General features: G+C 41.2%; 2 protein-coding genes across 3 annotated transcripts in view; one reads left to right on the forward strand and one right to left on the reverse strand.

Annotated features, from left to right (window-relative positions):
- Positions 1-8,379, reverse strand: part of HSPBAP1 (HSPB1 associated protein 1) — an 82,158-nt gene extending 73,779 nt beyond the window's left edge. For both annotated transcript variants that reach the window (XM_083349871.1, XM_083349870.1), the window contains exon 1: positions 8,281-8,379. In XM_083349871.1, the coding sequence (XP_083205997.1) occupies positions 8,281-8,335 (55 nt within the window). In that variant the 5' untranslated portion in view covers positions 8,336-8,379. The remainder of the gene's footprint in view (positions 1-8,280) is intronic.
- An 818-nt stretch (positions 8,380-9,197) lies between these two features.
- Positions 9,198-26,081, forward strand: part of SLC49A4 (solute carrier family 49 member 4) — a 106,975-nt gene continuing 90,091 nt past the window's right edge. The window contains exon 1 of the mRNA XM_083349873.1: positions 9,198-9,643. Within this exon, the coding sequence (XP_083205999.1) occupies positions 9,253-9,643 (391 nt within the window). The 5' untranslated portion in view covers positions 9,198-9,252. The remainder of the gene's footprint in view (positions 9,644-26,081) is intronic.

Below are 26,081 nucleotides of genomic sequence, written 5' to 3' on the forward strand. Positions count from 1 at the left end.
TAGAATGCTCAGAACGGAGTTCTGGCACCTTTTTTGGATGGAACCTTGTAGGGTAGGCAAGGGGTTGTATGACATGTGTGAGTTCCGGCACCTTTTTCTTTTACAAAAAAAGCACTGCCTAAGACTATCGTTGCTCACTTTCCTAGAAACCACTTCAATGGGATTACTTTTAAAAAGACCTGTAACAGAGCTGCATTTACAAAAGAATTACTGATAATATGGTTAGGTAAAAGGCAAGTGCAGTCAGATGGTTAAGAAACATATTTACAGAAAGGCTCATATAATAGTAACAGCTCTTTTTGTATCTCACTCCTGCAAATTCTATTCAATTGAGCTTTTCCCCTCTTTTTCATTTTTGCCTACTGAGAGAGATGTACAACATATAATAAATTTAGTGACTTTAAGTAACATTCATAATTTGGCTTGCCACATGAGCAACCTGATTTTATGACCTTTTTTGCGATGCTCATTAAGCCAATGCTGTGGTCATTAAACAAACCAATGGTTCATTATGGGTATAGTTTGACCAAAAACTGGAAGGAAATGCCAGATTTTGGCAAAACTATTGTAAAATGTGATCACATGATGTGCCTTGGTGAAAACAGTTGTAAAAGTAGCCCAGCTGCCAAACACCCAAAGCGACTGTGGGGGCGGGGTAGGGGGGACTGTCAGAATTTTGAATCTGGGTCATAAGTAACCCACAGGTAGATCTCTTGGAACTTTTAATGGTCATTAAGCAACCAATTGTAAGTTGAGGACTACCTGTATAGAATATGAATATACAGTATATATCTACAAAGTATGTAATTTGAAAAGGAGTCTGTGGTCATTTAAATTTGGTTCAGTATTTCTTATTATATTTTTATCCTGCCTTTTAAAACGTACTTTGGTCAACCCAAGACGGTGAACATACCTAATATTCCTGACTTTTGTTTTCCCTACAACAACAGTCTTATGAAGTGGGTTGGGTTGAGAGAGAGGGACAGACCCAAAGTTACCCCATTGGCTCTCATGCCTAGGCAGCCTGGAACTCACAATGTCCTGTTTTTTACGCTAGCGCATGAACCTCTACACCAAACTGATTCTCAAATGTTTGATTAGTATCAAACAGAAAACCAACTACTTGGGTCTCAATCACTTAAATAGGCAATATTCTGCATATTATCACCAAGGTACATTCAATTTAATGAAATTTTCTTCTAAAGAAATATGCTTAAAATTAGACCTCATGTTGATAGGTTTAATGAAATAGCCATGCGGCAATTCCCTATAATTTAAATCATACACACTTATCCATTTATTGTCTTCAGGAATATGATTAATCTAATTTTTACCATTATTTTCAAACAGCAAATGAAGCCGTTTAAGATGTACATTTCTTGTAACTGTCAAATCATTTCTCTCCACCCGACTTTATTTATACTGATAAAATTCATTGCCAACTTTTTATGAATGGATACACAAGATAGTCTTATATATCTACATCTTAATATTGAGTTAAATTCTTTTTGTCTTCATGGATATGTACACATAGTTTTCTCATCAATAATATGGTTTGCTTTTGCATTCTTTTTTTTAACTTCCCAGTCTAATCTATAGCTCTGGTGATCTGCCATCCAAATACAAATCAAGGGCACCCCAATCCCCCTTACTTTTTATTTGTTTATCTACAGGGCTTATATGATGCTATAATCAAAACTGACTTGAGAGGCTTATTGAAGCTATTCTATGTATGTTGGCTAAAATCCAAATCACACTGTAATATAAAGCACAGCACCAAAGATAAACTCTATATCCACAAAACTCCAGATTAAAGGAAGCAGCCCATAACATTCTCCCATAACCCCAAGCTCTGTTGAAAAGCCAAATTCTGATGGCGTTCCTGAAAGCCAGTAGAGTAAGAGTCATCTGGATCACAATAGAAATACTATTCCAAAGATGATATCAATTGAAAAGACCCACCTTTTTCATCTTACTGCTGAAGATAGCAATCTCTGAGGGAATGGGACAACTTGCCACCACTAACTCGCTGTGGCCAACTCACTATAGCCAACTCAGCATGGCCAACTTGCCACGGTACAATTAGCCATAGGCAACTTGCCATGGGACAATTCACTGCAGAACAATTTAATTTATTTAAAATAAATAAAAAAATATTTTAATTTTTTCTTGATCACATTTCTTTCTGTCCCTCCTTTTGCATCCTTTCTTTAATTATTCTATTCCACCATCTTTATTAGTGTAACTTTTGTCCAGCAACGAGTTGTCCTGTGGCAAGTTAGCCACGGCGAGTTGTCCCTCAGCAAATTGGTGGTGGCAAGTTGGCCGTGGCAAATTGGCCATGATGAATTGTCATAGACCCATGTCTAAATGGAAGTGAAATGAGCCCTTCTATCCAACAAGAAGAACTAATTAAGGAAGGCAGTCCCCCAAATATCCAGGTCTTTTTCCATGAATGGCTTTAAAAGAAGTGGCCAACATCTCAAATTGCATCTGGAAGCCAAATAGTAACCAAAGCAACTTTCAAAATACTAGTATCAAATCAACAGATTGTGAAGTGACTCCCTTCTACATTTTAGACCAGCTGTAGCTTTAAGTTGTCTTCAAGGCCAGCCCCATGTAAAACATTTTCTAATAGTCCAAACATTAGTGACTAAGAAAGGCATGATGACTGAGAGAAATGTCTCCTACTCCAGGAAAAGTCATACATTTCACAGCAAATGAAGCTGTGAAAAAGACCCTCCTTGTCAATGCTCTCTCCCACAGCTTCATGAGCAGAGCCTGAGAGCCAGGAAGGACCTCCAGATCACAAATCAGTTCGACGCAAGAAAGTACAATAACCCCATACAATATTAAAAATGGAAATCTCAGGTATAGTGTGGCTTTAACACACCAAAGAACTCCACAAAAATAGAGCCCTAAGCTTTTTCTTCCCCATCCGAAACATAACAGGTTCCAGATACTGAAACAGCATCTTGACTGTATTACCAATCAGACTGGAGTTTGGATATACAGCTGGATGGCCTCAGCATACTGAAGATAGCCTATGTTAGATCCCTCACAGAAAGAACAGATTAAGTTACAAAATCTTGCAAGTAGGAATGTACTACCCTTCCTCTCTCTTTAATTCCATTAAAAGGAGAGAATGGGTGGGTATCTGAGACCTTTTACACAAACTACTTTCTTGGCTTTGGCTCAAGTTTCATTCATCTAATCACTATCTTGCTAATGGATCTTCATTCTGTCCTTCAAGGTCATCCCCTTTATTCACTACATATAATTCTGTATTGGCGGGTGATCTTCCCAAGCAATATTATGTAGACGTTGAAGAAGAATGAATGCTGAACCCCATGGCACTCCCATATTCAAGAGGTCTTTTGCCTCCTGACCATCACTAATTAGAACCGTTCAGGAAGAAAGAGAACTACTCTAGTAGGATGATTCCAGTCCCAGCCTTGTCTTTTGTGATCAGCAAAGTTTGATTAGGACTAGCACCTAACTGGACAGCAGAAGACACAACAGCATAGCAGCACAAATCCAAGACAAAAATCCCAAAAGCTTTGGTGCCAACCACAAACAGTGAACTTTCCAAGAATGTTCTCTCTTTAATTGCTATACAGTACAATTTCTAATCAAACACAGTGCTATCAAGAGGGCATTCCAACTCAAGTCTTGATGACCAAGGTGATGCCTAAAGGAAAAAAAACTAATCAGGTATTCTATCCAACTCTAGCTCTAAAGGGCCAAAAGTTGGTTCATTTAGGATAATGGCAGCTACTACAGTTTATTTAGAAGAGGTGTGCTAAAGAGTTACACTTTTAACAACCCTGCCATGGCGTTCCGTATCACCTTCAGCTTCTGGTCAAACTCAAGAGGTAATCCATGCAAAGCATATTTGTAATACTCCCAACTTGAGGTTATCATTTCTGTGGATCAATATGTGTACCCTTGTACCTGAGCCAGCCAGAAAGGGACAAAATTCCTCATCGAAAACACCTGGGCTTCCACTGAAAGCAATGGACATCTATGGTCCATAGTAGACAATGTCCCTAATTCCCAAGAAAGAGGAAGTTTTATTCATAGTTTCAGCATCACCTAATCCACCATTGCACCTAGTTATTTCCCATGATCCTGCACAGCTCCTCTCAATTCTGAAAATCTGGTTATTGTGAGCATAGTAACATCATTGTATTCTAAGCCCTCTCCATCCACTCCTGCACTTCATATAGATTATATATAGACTTGAATCCTTCAATATTCCACAGCTTAAACACCAGAATCAGTATAATATAATCAGCCAGTGTTATTATCTTAACATGCTTCTGCACCTGTATCATATTTTACCTTATTTATAGGAAGGCTTAACTATATTGCAAGCAGGCTAAAGAAATAAATCTACTTCTGTGAACACAATGGAGTGAAAAATTGAAAGGGTAACAATGCCACCACTAAGAACAAATGAAATTAGCATGTTTACAAATGCATTTGTTCTGAGAGTGAAATAAAGCTATCAACTGGCTGCAAGAAGAAATTAATTTGGCTTTATCAATTTATCAACAGTGCCATTCTTTCCCTTTAACTAATTTTGATGACATTATAGCCTAGAGAAAGCCTATTGAGTACGGTACTACACTCTGTTAAATTAATTGGGGAGGAAAGGTCAGACCACTACAGGAATATCCAAATACAGGCCATAGGACTACAAAGCAAAGCAATTTAAAATGTTCTAATTACACCTTATTATTTCAGTTATGATTTTAATTACATGTAAATACAAATAATATTAAATATCTATGCTGAAATATAAGCTCTATTTTAAGACATTTAAACTTGTCTTATTTATATTCTTAACATTTTTGCATTCCTATTTATAGGCATGAAAGATGCATGGAATTTATCAGTGTCCTTCCTTACATTTATTTCTTGCCTTCATTCAGAAAATCCCTTTCATTCCCTATTTTTCCCTATAACAACACACTTGAGTAGGCTGAGCAACATTATGCTTTCCTCTTCTTCCTTTCAATCATGTCTGATTCTCAGCGACTGCCTGGTCTCTGCAGTTTTCTTGACAAAGTTTTTCAGAACTGGTTTGCCACTGCCTCCTTCCTAGGGCTGAGAGAAAGTGACTGGCCCAAAGTCACCCAGTTGGCTTTATGCCTTAGCTGAGACTCCAGGTTTCTAGCCTGATGCCTTAACTCCTACACCAGAGTTCTCCAACCTTTCCAGTTCTGCAGGGGGGGGAGGGGGGAGGTAGAGGGGATAGTTCTGTGCCAGCGGCCGGCAAGTGGCAAGCAAGTGGTGAATGTGCTCACCTGCTGGAATTAAACCATGCTGCTGTATGCCAAAGACCAGACAAGATCGAAGTATGTTTGATGGATAAAATACCAAGAGTCAAGATATAAACTTCCAGGAACAAAAAGTGTCCAATAACAACTATAACCATCTCTAAATTCTAAACTGCAACAACATTCCATGACAAAATTGTTGAAAACTGGTTGGTACTTTTAGGTGATAGATCATGAGAGAAAAAGGAGCTCTGGAAAATGCAGAAAATTCTATTTACCATTCTAATTTATTTGCTGTTTTTTGCCTGCTTCTTCTCTAATCATCATTTCCACATTGGGAAATCTTTCTGGAATCAAGAAGTTACAAGGCAACTTTTGATAATTGTCTTATTACTGTACTAACTTCTCTGCTAGCCTTTCCTGGTTGGGGAAATAATTTGATCAGCAATGCAGACTGTATCTCAGATTAGTTATACTAGAACTGAGAAATGCATTTAAATGATGTGACCAGGGTATGCAAGCTTTGATTCAAAAACTTCTAGTGACTGTTGTACTGCATTCTGCTGCCTTCTATAATGATTATGCCCATCAGGGACAAAGATCTTTGAGAGATGAAAAAACAAGTTTTCTATGTTTTCCCCCTTTGAAGGACTCTCCTGAAAAAAAAGCTTAAGATAAAATACTAGTCCATCTCAATTTTTTAAGTTATTTCCTATCTTAATCTTATCCGTGTTCACTTAAGAACAAGTCTCATGGTTGTCAATGACACTTTTAGGACAACTTTCCCCACCATGTTGCTTTGTAGACATGTTGAAATTCTTCTCTCAAGACCAGATCTTTAAATATTTTTCTCCAGTTTCCTCTTTTAATCAGCTTGATCAGGCTGAAATTGTTTGGGGTGTATAATGCTAATACAAATCCAGCAATGAAGTAACATTAAACCTAAGACTGTCCCCTCATAAATGTTTTAGTTATGTTTTTAAATTATTATTGGTTGCATTATAATAGTTTAGCCTTAAATAACTATTCGGGAATTGTATACTGCTCAGAGTCTTCTGACTGGTGTAGTATGCAAGCTTGGGTAAATATTATTTCAGCATTGTCAGTTCAGTAGATTGCCATCAATATTTGACACACAAAATGAAAATACCCAAACAATTTTGAAGGTAAAGAATGATTTAAAAATGGAGTAGCTACATAAAGGGTAAATTCAAGTTTCCATTCTGCTTGAGTGAAACCTCAACACACCTCTTTTGAAGAATGGAAACTACAACCCCTCTCCCCAAAGTGTAATTTGTGGAAGTGAAAAGTGCATATTTTTAAGACTGTGTTTGAAAAATAAAAATTGCTTGACAGCTGCATCACCTTTTAGGTGAAACGAAACAATACAGAAGCACCTGATATCCAAAGCAAGGCCTAATAGTTTTCTTTATTCTTAAATGATCACTGGGTTGGCAATGGATGAATAAGGGTAATGCAATTGATAAACATGAATTGACTGGAGAATGACATGTGACCAATTACTATCTTAGTTCAAGCTGTTATGTTCATCATCATTTATTAAACTGGTGTGCTGCCTGACTCCAATGACTATAGGTGGCTCACAATAGTCAAATAAAATACAATAAAACCAATAAAAGATAGCAAGTGCAATAGACCAGGTGGAAGGAAGTGGGGAGTCTCACCCTCCCTCACCAAAAGCCTGGGTGAAGATAAACAAAAGCAGGTTGGTTTAAATTAGTCAGTGAATCCATATAATTGCATACTCAAGCAAGTTACATATCTAAGTCTAGCCTTATATATGTTTACCACATTTCATAGAGAATATGTCCAACAAAAAGCATCTATAGCTGGGCTTTTAATATTTTAGTCTCCAAACATCTAATAATAAATTATATTTAAGAGATAGACCATTCTTCACTTGGAGATATTTTATGTTGACTAATGTGAATATCCTCATTGTGCAATATGGTATGATTACTATGCATATAGGGACACGCGGTGGCTCAGTGGGTTAGGACGCTGAGTTTGTCGATCAGAAGGTCGGCAGTTTGGCGGGCCGAATCCCAAGTGCCGCGTAACAGAGTGAACGCCTGTTACTCGTCCCAGCTTCTGCCAACCTAGCAGTTCGAAAGCACGTAAAAATGCAAGTAGAAAAATAGGGACCACTACAGTGGGAAGGTAACAGCGTTCCGTGCGCCTTTGGCGTCTAGTCATGCCGGCCACATGACCACGGAGACGTCCTCGGACAAACGCTGGCTCTTCGGCTTTGAAACGGAGATGAGCACCGGCCCCTAGAGTGGGAAACGACTAGCACACATGTACGGGGGAACCTTTACCTTTACCTTACTATGCACATCCAGAACTGAAACCAGTTCTCTTGATGCTCATTACGTTCGTTACACATTGAAACACATGTTTTATTTGTTCAAGATAGCAGGACGTTTTGTAAGTTTAAAGATGTGAGAATTTTCTAGAGCTTTACGATCAATTGTTTAAAGTTGTCACATCTTCATTTCGGGATTGTTTTAGCAATAAATAGCACCTTGGATGAATTGGATGCCCGGACGGATGGATAAACGCCGAGCGTATTTTCTAGAGCTGTGACTATTTCCGCTTCAGTGCAAAAAGGCGCGCGGGAGAGCGCTGCGATGGGCAGCAATTCCTTAAAGCAGCTAAGTCGCCCTCCTTTTCATTCACGAAGCAGAAAGAAGTGACTGAACAGGGTCTTCAAACTTGGCCCTTTTATGACTTGTGGACTTCAACTCCCAGAATTCCTCAGCCAGCAAAGCTGGCTGAGGAATTCTGGGAGTTGAAGTCCACAAGTCATAAAAGGGCCAAGTTTGAAGACCCTGTGTAGCCTGATAGGACAGGAAAAGCCAGTTCGTTAAAAACGGGTCCCGTTATCATTTAATCACTCCTCCTTACTTTTACGTGTCTCGACGAAGTGCCAACAAACCAGACTTAACACGGCAAGGCAGGCAGGCGTACCTACCAGCAAGCAAGGGCTCCAAAGCGGCCACCTCCGCAGCCACCGCTTCGCTCTCCATCTCTCTAGTCCGAGAGAGAGAGGGAGGCCGCTCCCAGTTCCTGCTCCTCCTCGGCTCACCCTTTCGCCGTCACCGGCCAGCCCCTTACTCCACCCGCCATCATGTGAGGGATCCTTTGAGCCGAATCACGTGGCTTTGTTTTCAACTTCGCATCCAAGAGGCAGCACCGAGTTGGAACCGGTGCGCGGCCTTCTTTCTCCGTTGCCTTCGGTCCACTTGGGCCATAAAAAACGTTCGGAGCAGCTCTCTTTTCCCTTCCTTACGTCGCCGAAGAGTATTAACACAACTGGCTTTTCCCCCCAGTTCCAGCCAAGGTTAAAACCCCCGCGCTGGTAACTGACGCTTGGCTACAGTTAGGCTAATAGCCAGCTTTTTCTTTGTAATTAGCCGGTTCTCGGGGACTTGCTCCCGCTTCTCCCGCGGAGAGGCTAATGTAGTCTGCCCCGACTTGGTGGTCTCCCAATGGGTGGGAAGAGATCGTCCTCCGTCTCGTAAGCTCCCCGGTTGGGGACAGGGACCAGCTCTAACCCCGATCATCTGGAGCAGGGGTCTTCAAAGTTGGCCCTTTTGGGACTTGTGGACTTCAACTCCCAGAATTCCTCAGCCAGCATGGCTGGCTGAGGAATTCTGGGAGTTGAAGTCCACAAGTCCCAAAAGGGCCAAGTTTGAAGACCCCTGATCTGGAGGGCCCCAAGCCGGGCTTCCCAATCCGGCAGCCCCCTTCCTCGTTCTTCCCATCACCGACGGCATCGGCGGGGAAGCGCCTTGGCGAAGCCCGCCTACCTCGCGCATGCGGCTGGCCAGGTTGCCTCCTAGCCCGGGCGGGGTTTGCTTACATCGCTGCCGCCGCCACCGCGGCTGGGTAACGTTAGCAGAGCAGCCGGTCGCAGGCAGGTGGGACTGCCGCCGCCCCGGCGATGGGCTCAGCCTGGAGCAACCCCGAGGAGCGGGAGCCTCTCTTGCCCCCTACGCCGCCCGCCGGGCCGCCGCCGTTTGCTCCGCATGGCCAGTTCTACCGGGCGGCGGCGGCGGCGGCGGAGTCGCGGGGCAGAGGGACGCCTCTGGCGGGGCCCCTGCCTCGCCTGCCGCCGGTGCCGGGTCGCGTGTACGGGCGGCGCTGGCTGGTGCTGCTGCTCTTCTCGCTGCTGGCCTTCTTGCAGGGCCTGGTGTGGAATACGTGGGGCCCTATTCAGAACTCGGCCCGCCAGGCCTTCGGCTTCTCCAGTTTGGATATCGCCCTGCTGGTCTTCTGGGGACCCATCGGCTTCGTGCCCTGCTTCGCCTTCATGTGGCTGATGGACAAGAAGGGTGAGGAAGGAGGGAACGGCCAGGGCGGCTGTGCCGGGAGCCGCCGTCTCCAGAGACGGGAAAGGCTCCTTCGATGAAAGCAGACCCGGTGCCTTTCGGATGCGTTGACTTGGCAGTGCCTGGCATCCTCAGCCGGCCTCCTCGGGGCGGTCGGAGATTGGGTCCCAAACACCTGGAAAGTTGGGTTGCTTTAGTGCAGGGGTCGGCAACCTTGGCTCTTTTATGACTCGCGGACTTCAACTCCCAGAATTCCTGAGCCAGCATAGCTGGCTCAGGAATTCTGGGAGTTGAAGTCCGCGAGTCATAAAAGAGCCAAGGTTGCCGACCCCTGCTTTAGTGGAAGAAAATTTCTTCCCCGAAGCTTTGGCCATCCAATTAGAAAGATCCGGGGGAAAAAGGAAGCTTGATAGCCTTAATTACCTGACTTCCAGTCCTTGGGGCAGGTTGATATTTGTGGATCTAAAACCTGTTACTGTTTCCCTGGCGTCCCTTCAGTTTCTCTTGGGAGGTGTTACATTTGAAACAAGAATTTTCATGTAAATAAATGTATAGCTTTTGAAACATTTATTAAATTTGGGCCTTAATCTGTGGACTACTGTATATATACCCGGGCGGCTTGCAGCATCCAAAAATGCAAATTATATCATCTAAAAATAAAAACAGTACAATTAAGATCAGAACTAAAATTGTCATTCGTATCATCAAAAAGGTCAAATTAAGGGTTGATGGAAGAGACCAGAGACCAACTTTTCTCATTGTCACTATATCTTATTGGGAGAGTAGGGGCCAAAGATGCAGCTTGATTAAGGCAAACCAGAGTCTGGGAACCACATTGGAGAAAAACTTTCTCCTGGACTATATAGGTAAACTCACTGAAGCAGTAGGCGTGAGCTTAAATGGACTCCAGAAGATGGTAGAGGACAGGAAGGCCTGGAGGAACATTGTCCATAGGGTCGCGATGGGTCGGACACGACTTCGCAGCTAACAACAACAATATAGGTAAACTACCCCCATGCCTTTCGGGACATCTTCGGAAGGACCTTTCCAACTGACCTGAGTTACCATACAGGTTCATAGTAGAAGAGGTAGTTCATATAGGCCATAGATAGGCTATAGACAAGAGGTCCCCAACCTTTTGGGCACCAGGGACCGGTTCCATGGAGAAAGGTTTTCCACGGACCAGAGTGTGTGTGTGGTTTTGTGTACTGCCTGTATTCTACGGGTGGGCTTTCCTTGTTTGTTTGGACCAGTTGCTAGCATGCTGCGACCTGGTACCGGTTCACGGACCGGGGGTTGGGAACCCATGCTATAGACAGACCATATGCTTTTTAGGGCTTTACATTGTTCCATATAAGCATTCGTCAATCATTTCATATCTTTTGGGGCATGCATCAAATAATCCCTGATTTTCTTGCTGGATTTTTTTTAAGTAGAAAAAAGGGGGTCCTATTAATGTTTCACCCACCTACCTGCCAAGCTGCAAAGGAAAAGGACAAGTGGACTGAGACAAATATTAATCTTTACAGCTGCCTCTGCTGCTTGCTTATCTAAGTGGAGAATGGGATAGCAATGGGGTTTGAAAGAGCTGCTGCTACTGTCTCTGTTGGCTGAATAAAAGTTGTAAAAGTTATCATATGAATGAGGTGCTTTGGGCCTGGTGTCCTCTGTTGCCTTGCTCTTGTCTTAGCAAACCCAGACCCTGTATGCATTTTAAGAAAACAATGAGAGAAAGAAAGAAGTCATACTAGTATTGTCATTCATGTGTCTGAAGAACATGATCTCCAGTTTTCTGTCCTCTTGTAGCCAATGCCGAATTTAATTTGATTATCCCCTGGAAGCAGAAGGCAAGTGAATGGAAGTAGTCACTCTTGGTTATTGGTTATTGAAATGTTGATCTTTCTGACCAAGCCAAGCTATGAAACCCCTTCCTCTTCAGGGCAGCCTTCCCTTAACTTGGCAGTTTAGACAATAGTGTGATTGCCTTCCAGTTGCTAGGTAAGCATCACTGAAAGAAAGTAGGGAATGAACTGGATTTGTGGCTAACCTTTATGATCAAGTATTATTGTAAGACTGATTATACAGAGGAATATTTATTAACTAAAATACTTTTTCATCCACAATAAGATTATTGGAAAGAGACAATGAAAGGAAAAATAATAATGTCCTGTTCGTCAGTGACAAATATTTTGTCTACAGAGAAGTTTAAAAACTTGAGAAATGGGCTTCTTTTTAACAATTAAAACTAAAATAAAATGAACAAAACTACATTAAGAACAGCTTAGCTATTCAGATTATTGTTTTTTTCTTTGTGATATTTGAGTGCTATATCAAAGTAAAATGTAAACACTGGTGAGCTATTTTCTTGTAGCTAAATGGCACAAAAGGATCCTACTTAAGAGATGCAGTGTGTTATTTGTCAAGACCTAATCCTGTGGTTGTCTCTTCTGTATAAAATTTTGTGTATATGTTATAAAGGCCACATATTTTATAAGTGAACAGTATTTGAGACTGTTAGCTCTCTTTAAAATTACGTATGGAGAATGTGGAGGTAGCTATATGATGAAATGTCAAAATTATGTGGCCAACTGTGCTCAATGTCAGCATAAATGTCCAGTATTTTAGAAAGAATCCATACTTCATTAAAGATGGAATCCCAGAAGTTATATTGATAGGTCTTAATGTGCATTCTTGCAACAGAAATCGCTCTGTTTGGGAGTTTTGAATATATTTTAACCAATGTGCACTAGTTTTGGGGAAATATGTCAACTCTCCAAAATTCCTCTATCCTGATTTTCTGAATTATCTGGCTTTCACTTTAGATAATTTAATTAGGCAGAACAAACATTCACACACTGGCTTTTCTGTGGGTCTTTTCCCTAAAAATAACAGTAAAGCATTGAAGATTTTTTAGATTTTACCTAATTATTAGTTGTATACTCATCTTTCCTTTAGAAACTCAGAGTAGTATAAAACTTGCATTTCTCAATTTTATCCCCACATCAACACTCTTTTGAGATATGTAGCTAGCCAAAATCTTCCAATGAGTTTCCTTGACTGAAGGTGGTCTTGAACCTTAACCTCAAGAGTTAGCATGCTATTTTTCCCTACTCTTTCTTAATATATTAGGTATACATTTGTTTTCAAATTATTGATTTTGCTTTTCAAATATGGAAGTAAATTCTAGGTTTACTATAGAAGTATATGTGGAATCAGTCAGTTTTACAAGAAATAGTGAATGTTAAGCATTTTGATAACCATAACAAACACTGCCTTTCTAGAACAATTTTAGTATTCTGTTTCTCAGTAGTAGTCAGATGTAAGCTATCAAGTGTTTTTTCCAGGGAGGGTATGATGCAATGATAATATCCTGTTAGTTTCCCGGTACTCACAAGTGATATTGCTTATAGTCAGAGAGGCTTCATTACTTTGTCAGCTCTGTCATGGATATTGCTCATGTTTTGGCTCCTTTTTTCTTTAAATAGCCTTGAAAATGCATTACCACATGTTGTAGTTGTGAAATTCAATTGGATTGTTTGGTATTTGAAGAAAAGGTATTTGATTGTTCTGAATCATTCTGTTCCCATTGAGTGGCCTAATCCCTCAAACATTCTAGGGTTTATTCACCTAATGTTCTGCTTTACACAGTTCACACCATTAATGATCTAGTAAGCTTTTCAGTAATCTTAATCTATTATTTTTGGTGAAAAGAAAGAAGAGTAACTGACTTATATCTTTGTGGAATCAAACTGAATATACATATTCATACCATTATGGGTATAAAATTCTTAAAGTGTAGAATGCAGTTAAATGCCTTTTTATTTTTATATGTGAATATCTTCTTGAAAGATTAATGTAAATTGGAAACTAAGCTTCCATTCATAGTCTAGACCAGGGGTGTCAAACTGCCGGCCTGCGGGCTGTACACATCACCGGGAAACCACGCCCAGCAATGGCGAAAAAGCTCTGATATGTTGTGTGACGTTGCGAGTTTGACATGTCTGGTCTAGATATATGGTATGTTTATGACACTATATGATGGCAAGAAGAATTTAAGGTGAATGATTTATTTACTTACTGTGTTTAAGGTCCATCCAACTCAGAATGATCTGCATTTTAAAAAGTAAAAAAAGAGCAGAACAGAAATACTACACCTAACAAGAAATAAGTTGTTTGATGTTAAAAGCCTCCTTATCAAAAGGCCTAGGAAAATAGCTGAAATATCACTCTGAATATCATCAGAGTGGAAGCCATGTGGTTCTTGACAGGGGGGGGGAGGGAGGAGGGGGACATGCTTTTCCAAAGGGCAGGGATTACAACAGAGAAGGTATGCTTCTGAAACCCAAATAGCTTTGATCAAAGGCATCTGAAGTGCACTTACTTTGTAAAATTTTAGTGAACATGCAGTAGCTATTGGAGATAGATTGTCCCTCAAGTGACCAGGCTTAATAGGTGATAACCAGCACCTTAAATTTTGCCATAAGCCTCTTGGAATCGTAGCTCCTGCCAGCAGAGTCTTTGCACAGTTTCAGCTGGTGCACCAATTATACCTGCTGCTGGATCAGGATGTTCTGCTTACGGTCACTTATGCCTTAGTTATCTCCTGGTTGGATTAATGCAGTGTGACCTGTATGGGACTATTCCTTACTCAATGGATGGAATGAAACTATAAGGAAAAGGTATAGATACTCAGCTCCTGAACCATGCAAGCTTTGCTTACAAAAGAGAAATGACAGGATGAGTACAGAGAGCACTGAAAAATAACCAGAACATCATTTTGACAATAAAATAAAACTGAAGACTTTTTTGTAAAGGTAAAGGTTCCCCCACACATGCGTGCTAGTCGTTTCCGACTCTAGGGGCCGGTGCTCATCTCCATTTCAAAGCCGAAGAGCCAGCGCTTGTCCGAGGACGTCTCCGTGGTCATGTGGCCGGCATGACTAGACGCCAAAGGCGCATGGAACGCTGTTACCTTCCCACCGTAGTGGTCCCTATTTTTCTACTTGCATTTTCATGTGCTTTCGAACTGCTAGGTTGGCAGAAGCTGGGACGAGTAACAGGTGCTCACTCTGTTACGCGGCACTCGTGATTCCACCCACTGAACTGCCGACCTTCTGATCGACAAGCTCAGCGTCCTAACCCACTGAGCCACCGCGTCCCTGAAGACTTTTTACTACGTAAAATTAGGAACAGCATGATTCTGCTTTTTCAGAAAGTCAGCAAAACGATACTGGGATTTCACTGAAGGTTAAATATAAAAGTTGGTGTTAAATACAAATATTTTTTTCCTTTTCTAACTTGCTAATGTTTATTTTTCATTTTGCAAAACAAACTTGTTTAAAAGAAAAATAACCCAACACAAAAAGCAAAAGCAAGTAAATAATAAAAGGAATGCTAATTGGAAGCATACGTGACTGTATCTTCAACCTGTGCAAATGATTCAGTAAATGCAGTTCCTCTCTGGACCCCTTCACAGAGCAGGTGTGCCCTTGGTTTGCTTTGCTAGCTGAAATGGCAGAATTGGGAGGGTGTCAGAGTCACCATCTGAACCTTCAGGTTGTTCATAGCTTTGAAGAGTGAATGCAGATTGGGAAGTAAAACACCTCAAACTATTTGCACTTGCTTCATTATATAAACCTACATGTAAGCTTTAAAAAAAGATTTTTTTTAACTTAAGAAAAAAAGCTGTATTGAGCTTCAACTCCCATAATTCTCCAGCCAATTTTGCCTTTGGCGCTCAAGACTAAATGAGTTCAGCTGAAAGTGCAAGGACAGCAATTAGGCTTTTAATTGTAACTTTTTAAACAAGAAATTCTTGCTTATTCCCATAGAAATAGTTATCCACATGTGTGCCTTTTCGTTTATGTTTACATTATTTCAGTTGTTTATCTTTTCATGTCCCCAAGGCTCTGAATTAATTGTAGTATTTTAAAATTAACTGTTTACAAAGCAATTCCAGATATGCCTTATTAAAAGAAGTCCACTGAGTTCAGTGAGAGTTACTACCAGAAGATTACAGTTTTGGTAAGAAAGTGAAATGGCTGTACAGATATGAAGAGGATCTAGGATGGATTACAAAATTGTCAGAGATGTTAGATTTGTTTAATTTAGCAACTCTTGAAAACAGTAAATTGAAAGTGCCTTTTTAGTGATTAAAGCTGTTAAAAGATATACATATCAAGAGTTTCTTCGATGCTGGAGAATGAACAATGCTGAAGTGTAACAACTCTGTTTTGTAGTTTTACTAAATTAGAAAGGACTTTCCCTCCAAACATGGAAGAGCTGGAAGGGCATTTTATATTTGTGGAATAAAATCTCAGAACAAGGAATCTAGAAGAATATGTGAAATCATTGATGAAGCACCTTCCCTATCCAGGGATTTTTTTTTTCCTATCAGCCAGGCAGGAAAGATGTAGTAACTTTACCCACTTTTTTTTAACCTCATTTCACATATTCATTCTTTTTCCATGGAGGGCAGTGAGAGAGTAGGACAAGGCTAGTATGTTCATATCCTGCTCTCCCTTGAAAAGGAGTAAACTGTGGTAGGAGCTGAAGATTTCATAATAATTGAACAGGACTTGGGGTAGAAATGACTGAAGTGGCAATTGCAAAAGAATTCAGTTCAGTTTTGTTCAGGAGATTGCAGGACATTGATGGTCATGGATCTTCATTGGATGCATCTCTGTGCTACCCCTTGCACATTCTTCATCATTTAGATGAGTTCACTTTTGTACATTACTGCTCAAGTGTTTCTGTGTACTTCCTGCTTTTATTTTTCTTCCTTCCACTTTTTCCCCAACACAATTCTTTGCATTGTATAGAGTTGCATTTGAGTACGTGATTCAGAGTTTTTGAGTCTTGATGAGGTTCCTTTTCTCTTGTGCCATCTCTAGGACTTCAAGATTTGATCTTTTGTCACTAAGGGAATCTGAACATTATCCTTAAAAACCATGTTATAAAAACTTTCAGCCTGCTGTCAGCTTATTTTGTAGTTGTAAAGGAGAGTTGATAAAAATCAGTCATTGCTTGGTTCCATTAGATTCCTTTTTATTATTTTGTTCCAAGATTTAGATACAGGCTAGCTTGCTGTTTTTACTATTTTTCTCCCTTGCATCATAAATAGTTTTAAAATAGTTTTATATTTATCTTTCTTGAGAATAGTCTTATCTGAAGTTTTTCTGGGAATTTCTATTTGCCATCTTCTGTAGTTGTACAAAATAAATAACATTCTTATCTTGCTAAACAGGGACATCACTGTCCATTGTTTTTATTTGCAAAGGATCTTTATACTTGGAAATTACCATTGCTTCCTTTTTTAAATACTAAATAACTAATGGTATTTATTTTTCCCTCTCTTAGAAGCTTCAGATCCTCTATTTCCCTCCAGAAACACTGTAATATCTTACTTTAAATTGTTTTAGACCACCTATTGAGAGTCCCAGTGAAGTGCTTAGTTCATCAAACATTTCTTCTGCACATGTGCTTCTCCATAAAAGCCCCTATGTGTAGAGCAATTTTCCACAAGAGGCTAGATTACGCTGTACTTTTGGAAGGAAGTTAAAAAGAATTTTCCCAGAGGGCCTTTATAATTAAGTTAAGATAACACCATAGGCAGGTTTATATTGCTCTGATTAGGTTATTGGCTTATTTTTTTATATAAATTGTAATGATGACATATAGTACTGTACTCCAAAAATATTTGATGACAAATTATTCTTGTATGCCACTAAGAGCCCATCATTGTGACAGTTTAAAGATTAAATAAATAAATAAACCTAGATGCACAATATAGAGTTTTTCCGTACAAAAGGGGAACCTAGTTGGCTGCAGAATTCTACTGGCATGAAGGAACTATTTGGACCTATTTGTGATGGAATGTGCACCTGGAACAACAGTGGGGGAGAGTTTTGGCAACAGAGAGATTTTCCATAGAGAGACTACCATTATGAGAGTGCACAGTCCAGGGCTAGAGGAGGGAGGGGGGAAGAGATTCAGAATAGCCACTCCCTAGAATCCTTTAACATATATCTAATAGGCTAATAGGTTAGGGTAGGGGTAGGGAACCTTGGCTCTTTTATGATTTGTGGACTTCAGCTCCCAGAATTCCTGAGTCAGCATGGCTGGTTCAGGAATTCTGGGTGTTGAAGTCCACAAGTCATAAAAGAGCCAAGGTTCTCTATCCCTGAGTTAGGACTTTTGTTTGGCAAGATTCTGTCCTATGTGCAAGCAAATATAGGATTAGACACTATTGGATTTCACTGTGTTGTCTTTGGGTGGGCCTTGGCACTGTCAATGCATAGTTAGAGCTAGTATAATAAAAGATGTTTTATGGTGTTTCCTGCACACAGAAAGTCACAGAATGACTGGGTCGGTCATGTTTGTCAACTCAGCCTAATAGAGTTCTGAGGGGGGGCGGAATGATAGAACAAGTGCTGTGTAGACAACCTTCAGTTTTAGAATGGAGGTTAGATATAAATCTGAAGAGCAATCATGACTAGGGCTCCTTAATTAAAGCCTTGAGCATGCAGTATATAATCTGTAAAATTAAGTATATTCTATAGTGTTTCTGAGACCTAGCAGGTTTCATCTCTTAAACTCTTCTTTGGTATTCTTCCTGTCTATTATGAATACATTGACAGAAGGGATCATCTAAATAGATGCTAAGACGTTACATAAATATTTTTAGAAATAAAAGCAAAAAAAGAAAGATAATTGGAGCTGTTTCATCAAACTTTGGATATTCATTTCTCAAGTTCTCTTACCTTATTCGGGAAGATTTCTTAATTATTGGAGGATTTGGGGAAAGCTTTGGGACTGTATAAGGCAGGAAAAACATTGCCTTATTGGTGAGCACTTTGTAAAATCTGCCCTTGTTTTAACAGAAAGAAAAGAAATGATATAAAATTAGATATTTTCAACATTACCTCTTATTCTGTTTGATTATTATAAACACAAGCCTCCGTGTGATGTCATGGGCTAAAAACATAACCCAGAGAATAAACGAGGGAGCATCTTGTTTTTGTTACTTAAAATAACTGTTATGAGTAATACAGGATGTGATTATAAGTTGCAGTGTGTTGCTACATAGGAATTATATGTACTGTATATTTTAATTTTGTAAAAATAACAAGGAAGTAGGAAGGGTAAAAAATTTAAAACCACTCGTGTTTGTTAGTTGGCGTGACATATGTCAATATTTGTTTGTGCATGGTCTTTGCATGTAGAATTCCATCGGTAATTACAATGCTGGATTAATTTTATTCAAATTCTTCTCCCTTTCTCAGAACACTAGTACTGAGGGCAATCCAATACATTTTTTAAGACATACTGTAAGAGACAAGGGAAGCACTAATTCACCCAGGAAGTAATTAATTTATGGAGTACAATTACTACAAAATGTGGCTATGGCACTAACTTGGATAGTTTTAAAATTCATAGAGAATATGTCTGTGAACTGTTGCTTTTGAAGGCTTAGTGTTATCTTTGGATTGGGGATTGTGTGCATCCAAATACCAGTTGCTGTGTGTCAATGGAGGGGGAGGGCTATGTTCCTTCTGTGCTTATAAAAGCACATGGGGCATTTGATTGGCTTGAGAAACAGTATATTGGACTCATCCAGAAGTTCTGTTATTATGTTCTAATACAATTTTTCTTCCAGTAGAAATGCTAAATTGTTTTGTTTAATACTCAAAAATGAACATATTTCCCTTTTGACTAAATCTGTTTTATGAAAAATAGGGTTCTTGTGTTCGATATAAATGGAATTAAAATAAAAAAATAAATAAAATAAAAATATAATGCTTTGTAATGTCTTAATGATCCTTAGAAGTTCAGGAACACTCAAGTTTTTTGATAGTCTCCATCTGCATCCTCTTTCACATGAACCCCATCACATCCATTTGTAAAACTTGCTTTTAAAAATAATTGCAAATTGTGATGTCACATTAACTTTGATTATTACATGGATTACTGTGTCATAATAATAAGAAGTAATAAGCCCAAACTCAACATTTATGAACAAACTACCAAAACATTAAGAAGTGTTATATTACACTTTAAACATGTATAATCACATTCTTTTATATTCTGAAGTTCACTACCTTAGTTATTTTATAATGATATTGATTTGTGCAATTCCTTTTCTCAAGGATTGTCACTTTGAATTCAAAAACAGAGTACAATATCTTGTGGGATTGATTTGGATAAATTGTGTAGTGATCACTTTCTGGCTAGAGAATGATGTATATATTCCACAGTTGTTGTGAGTAATATCTTTGTTGCTGATCTTATAATGTGATTTGTTCTTGCTGGTAAATAGTTTTAAGTTAAATGGTTATCTGTAAGTGATATACAACTATCAACTATTGCCCATGAAGTAGTAGCACCTTTTCCAGGATAGGCTATAGATTGCTGATATGGTTGAGTGGTTTTATCTGGGGAGTGTTGCAATATATATTACTTTTTCTTCTAGTATTTTGTACAATAGATTTTTTAAGAAAATTAAACATGACACTTCATGAGGATTGGAAACATTGTGGACACTGCAATTTAAAAAAATGTTGATAATTTAAGTGCTATGATAAATGATATCTATGAATCTCCTATCTGGGACTTATAGATTATGAGGATTACCTTAGAAACCAACTAAAATGTTGTTGAATATTGAGTCAGCCAACTTATAGTCAAGGTCTCCAGTGAATATTCCAATTTCAAAGGTCAACAGAATAAGGTTGGAAGCTATTACATAATTCTAATGATTCCTGATTACAGTATACTTTGTGTCGTATTTATACCTGGTACAAACAAAAGCCCAGTGGTTTACAGTAGTTAAACAGAACAAAAAAACCATATATGGTAAAAACAATAACAAGATCTGAACTTAATAACCTAATACTACTGTTGTGTATGTAAATAGTTAGCAATAAGCCATGAAAGAGATTGCAAACACAGTGCAGCTTTGCAAGGTTTAAAGCGGGAAAATAAGGTGCAATCATTGGTCGCCACAACCAAGGAGCGGGAAAATAGACTGCTTGTATTGGCTACAGTTCAAACGCTTCCTCTATAAAAGGGTTGCAACATTTGACAAGTTGACAGTTGATTTTGTGTATTCAATAAACTCGTTCAGTGTTAACCACTCTGAGTCCTCGTCAATTCGAACCAAACAACTGGCGACGAAGGTGGGATTGACAGAAGACCAGAGATTAGGAAGAATTGTCGTGAAGGCGGCAAATTCAGAGCGAGTCACAGTCAACCGAGCGGCCGCGGCAGAATAGGAAAAAAATTCTCCGAATGGCGCAAATCGGGTCACTGAAGGAATTTGACCCTAACTTCCCCGAAGATTGGGAAGAATACATCGGTCAAGTCGAAGGATTCCTGTTAGTGAACGGAATCACTGACGACCGGAAAAAAGCGGCGGCACTTTTGACAATTTGCGGCACACCGGTCTACAGAGTTGCTGTCGGGCTGTGCCAGCCACAACCAGTCTCCAGCGTGCCCTATGCCGACCTCCTCGCAAAACTAAAGGTGCACTTTACTCCCCGAAGGTCCGAACTCTTTTGGCGGCGCATCTTCGAGAAGAGAAATCAGAGACCGGGGGAGTCCATACAGAAATTCGTCGCCGCCGTCAGGGAAGCCGCAGTACGTTGCAAATACGATAATTTAGAAATTAGAATTCGGGACAGAGTCGTGCTGGGCTTACGTGATGAACAATTACAAAATAGAATAATCGCCAAACCTACCGGCGATTTACAGGAAGTGCTCGACGAACTCCTAACGTATGAGTCAACCGGGTATCGCGACCCCCCCCGCAGTAGCATGGCGGCAGCACCCGAAATTAACCAAGAGGGCTATGTGGACTGCGGGGAGGTGGACCAGCAGTGGGAGGAAGAGATCGCCGAAGTCTCCAGGCGATTCGGGAAGATGGCACCAAGACAACTCAGAAGCGAGGGGCCGGAACCTGGCCGCCGGCAACAAACCGCAACACCGCAAAGACCACCGACCGGGGCACAACGACCGTGGCGGGACACCGCAACCAGACCGCGCGACAACGACACCCAGAACCGATGTGGCAGCTGTGGCGGCAACCATCCCCGCGCTTCCTGCCGATTCCGCACCGCCAAGTGCAGGGCTTGTGGCAAGACCGGCCACATCCAGGCCATCTGCAGAAACCGCGTCCGGGACTCCCGTCTGAACGAAGTCGATGTGTGGCCAGAGGGTAAGGTAACCCCCAATGCTAGTGGCAAGGAGACCCCTAGATCCCAGGTGAAATTTCCAACCCTAAGGGAGGTGGCCCGAGTCAATCGGAGAAGGCGGGGAAGGGGGCACAATTTTCCGGACGGAAAATTAAAAATCACAGTCCTTCTGCAAGGGGTCCCTTGCAGAATGGAAATCGACTCAGGGGCTTCAGTGTCGATAATTTCCACTGAAACCCTTGAGAAAATCGAACAACTAAGTGGAAAAAGAATTCCACTTAGTCCAACAAATATTCAATTAATGGACTTCCAAAAAAGTCCAATAATCGTAAAAGGAAAGACCAGCCTTAGAGTAAACTTTAAGGGGTTTAAGGGGGTCTTAGATTTGATAGTTACGGAGGGGAATAGGACCAGCTTAATAGGGCTTAATTGGTTTCCTGCCCTGGGAATTTGGATAGGGGGAATAAATTCAGTGATCAGAAATAAGACCCTCGAATCCGTCTGCAAAGAATTTGCAGACGTATTCGATGGATCTCTAGGCAAGTACAAAGGGCCCCCCATTAATTTTAACCTAGACCCCTCAGTAAATCCAATCAGGCTAAAGGCCCGGAGGGTACCTTTTGCCTTAAAAGAAAAAATCGAGGCCGAGCTCGACCGGCTTGTAGGCCTCGGAGTTTTAGAACCCGTTGAGGGCGGTTTGTGGGAGACGCCGATCGTCACACCCCTCAAACCCAATGGGGATGTGAGGATCTGCGCCGACTACAAAGCGACCCTCAACATTGGAATGAAAAAGCATGCTTACCCGGTCCCGACGGTGAAGCAGGTCCTCGCCACGATCCAGGACGCCGCCATCTTCGCCAAGCTCGACTTGGCGCATGCGTACTTACAGTTGACTGTTTCCAAAGAGGCTGCAGAGGCACAGACAATTGTTACCCACAAGGGGGCGTTCCGAGTCCACAGACTGCAATTTGGAATTGCAGCTGCTCCAGGCATCTTCCAAGAAGTGATGGAGAGGACCTTAAAGGGCATACCTGGAGTATGCCCTTACTTTGATGATGTCCTAATAGCTGGAAAAGATGAAGGAATGTTAGTAGAGCGGCTGGAACAGGTACTGGGTAGATTTAGAAAGGCTGGATTAAAATTAAAAAAGGAAAAATGTAGCATAGGGGTTAAATCCACTGATTTTTTGGGGTTCAGGATTGACAAAAGCGGAGTCCACCCTACCCCTGAAAAAATTAAAGCAATAAAAGGGGCTCCTGAACCAAGGAACAAGGCTGAGCTACAGGCCTTCCTTGGCTTGGTAAATTTTTATCACACTTTTGTGCCACATAAGGCTGCCATTGCAGAACCACTGCACAGGCTTTTAGATAAGAAGACCCCTTGGCATTGGCAAGACAAGCACAAAGCGAGTTTCCAGACCTTAAAAGACATCCTTTCCAGTAGCTCAACTGTAACCCACTTCATAGAAAACAGACCAATCTACCTGGCGTGCGATGCTTCGCCTTATGGCGTTGGGGCAGTAATCAGCCATTTAGACGCCCAGGGAATGCAAAGACCCATTGCTTACTACTCCCGCACACTAACCAAGGCAGAGCGGAACTATGCTCAAATAGACCGGGAAGCTCTAGCCATAGTGGCAGGAGTTAAAAAGTTCCACGACTACCTGTATGGCAGGAACTTTACAATACTGACAGACCACAAACCCCTGCTGGGACTGTTTACCACAGATAAACAGACTCCCCAAATTATGTCTCCCAGGATGCTGAGATGGTCCATTTTCCTCTCAGCATATTCATTTTCCCTCCAATACCGACCAGGTAAGGACATGGGTCATGCAGACGCTCTGAGCAGATTGCCCCTTAGCACAACAGAGGAGGACCCTGCCCCAGTGGGACAAGTAATGTCCCTACAAGATATTCCTGATCTGCCCCTAACTGCTAAAGACATAGCTGAGGCAACCAATAAGGACCTCATCTTAAGGAGAATAATGGCCTGGGTCATGAGCGGTTGGCCCAACGCCAACCCGGACGTAAAATACAGTCCATTTTTCAGAAGGAAAGATGAATTATCAGTTCATATGGGTTGCTTACTCTGGGGAACTCGTGTAGTAATTCCAGAAATTCACAAATCAGCTATTCTATTTGAATTACATGAGGGACACCCCGGAATAGTAAGGATGAAGGCCCTGCCTAGGAGTCACTTGTGGTGGCCAGGATTGGACCACGACATTGAGGAATGCGTTGCCAATTGCCATCTGTGCCAACGTTCCAGGCCTGAACAACAACACATCCGCACACATAAATGGGAGCTAGCTAGGAATCCTTGGTCCAGGATTCATATTGACTTCGCTGGACCTTTCCAGGGGTTAACGTTCCTTGTAGTGGTCGACAGCTACTCTAGATGGCTAGAAGTAGTACCGGTCAGTTCAGTAACGGCAGGCAGAACAATACAGGCATTAAGGGGCCTCTTTGCCACTCATGGGTTGCCGGATTTAATAGTGTCTGATAACGGGCCACAATTCACATCTATTGAATTTCAGGATTTCCTCAAGGCCAACTCGATTAAGCATAAGACTTCTGCACCCTTCCATCCCTCCACCAACGGATTGGCTGAAAGGAACGTGAGGACCACGAAGGACGCGCTTAAAAGAATCATTCGAGGTGACTGGCATCAGAGACTAGCTGAGTTCTTGTTGGCTCAGCACACAACCCCTTGTTCGGCTACAGGGAAAAGTCCAGCTGAAATGAGGTGGGGCAGGAAAATTTTGACCAAGTTGGACAGACTACACCCCGACAGACTCCAACCAAACATTGAATTGGACATTCCTAACAGAACATTTGAAGTGGGGGACTTGATTTGGGCCAGGAACTACGCCCAAGGGGACAAATGGATTCCAGGGGTGGTAACTGAAATCTTAGGTCCCCTATCATACATCATTGAGGGGGAAGGGAATAGGAGCTGTAAAAGACACATAGACCAGCTGAGGAAAAGATCTAGGGGGTGTGTGCCGGCTGAGGGGGACCAAAGCTCAGTAAGGGGAAACAGTACAGACAACATTAGGCCAGAAAGTGGTGTAGAGGTTGGGCAAGATGACACTTTCCCTGAGGCCCAACAACAACAATTCAGTCCAATTGATTGGGAAATACCCCTGCGAAGTAGGCCAGTGACCACTGAATCCCAAACACAACCTAATACACAAGGCAGTACATCTGAAGCCAGTAACCCTGAGCCCAGGTCTAGTAGTAACCAGCAGCCAAGCAGTCAACCAGGAAGAAGGGTCCCTAATAGCCAAAGTAACAGATACCCGTCCAGAATACATAGGCCACCAAAATACCTAATGGATTTTGTAAAGAAATGACACCAACTGGGGGGTAAGGGGTGTTGTGTATGTAAATAGTTAGCAATAAGCCATGAAAGAGATTGCAAACACAGTGCAGCTTTGCAAGGTTTAAAGCGGGAAAATAAGGTGCAATCATTGGTCGCCACAACCAAGGAGCGGGAAAATAGACTGCTTGTATTGGCTACAGTTCAAACGCTTCCTCTATAAAAGGGTTGCAACATTTGACAAGTTGACAGTTGATTTTGTGTATTCAATAAACTCGTTCAGTGTTAACCACTCTGAGTCCTCGTCAATTCGAACCAAACAACTACTATACATATCATTAGACAAAATTGGGCTTCCTATTATTCACCATATAACTCCCAGAATACAGTAATTCAGTTTTCAAAAGTTTCCAAAAGACAAAAATTGTGGGCCCAACCTGATTTTTAATGGAAGGGCGTTTCATAATATAGATGGTATCACTGAAAAGCTGTGAGCTTCCACTCCATATACATTGCAGAAATGGGGAATTATCAGCAATTTCTCTGACACACAAGTCAAGCAGTAGATTCTGGATTGAGAAGAAGGTCCTACAAGTACCTCAGTGCCAAGCCATGTAGAATTTATTGATAAAAACCAGCACAGTAGCTAAAAGAAAGCTTTTTAGAGACCAGAGCTAAGTTGTAATGTGCTTCTAGGAAAAAGTGCCAACAAATAACTGGGCTGCTGATTTTGGACAAATGGAAACTTCTCAGTGATTTTAAAGGCAGTACATGTAGACTGCATTGCAGTAAGCTACAAGCATAGTAATGAAATTATTATGTGGGGGGGGCTGCGCCTAGCATATCAACTGAATTTAGGCAAAGTTCCCTCACAAGCACCCACATACCTTCCCTCTATCTGCTCAGATACCAGTAGCCATTATTCC

The sequence above is a fragment of the Vipera ursinii genome (genome assembly GCF_947247035.1).
Source record: "Vipera ursinii genome assembly, chromosome: 1".
In the NCBI taxonomy this organism is placed as follows: Eukaryota; Metazoa; Chordata; class Lepidosauria; order Squamata; family Viperidae; genus Vipera; species Vipera ursinii.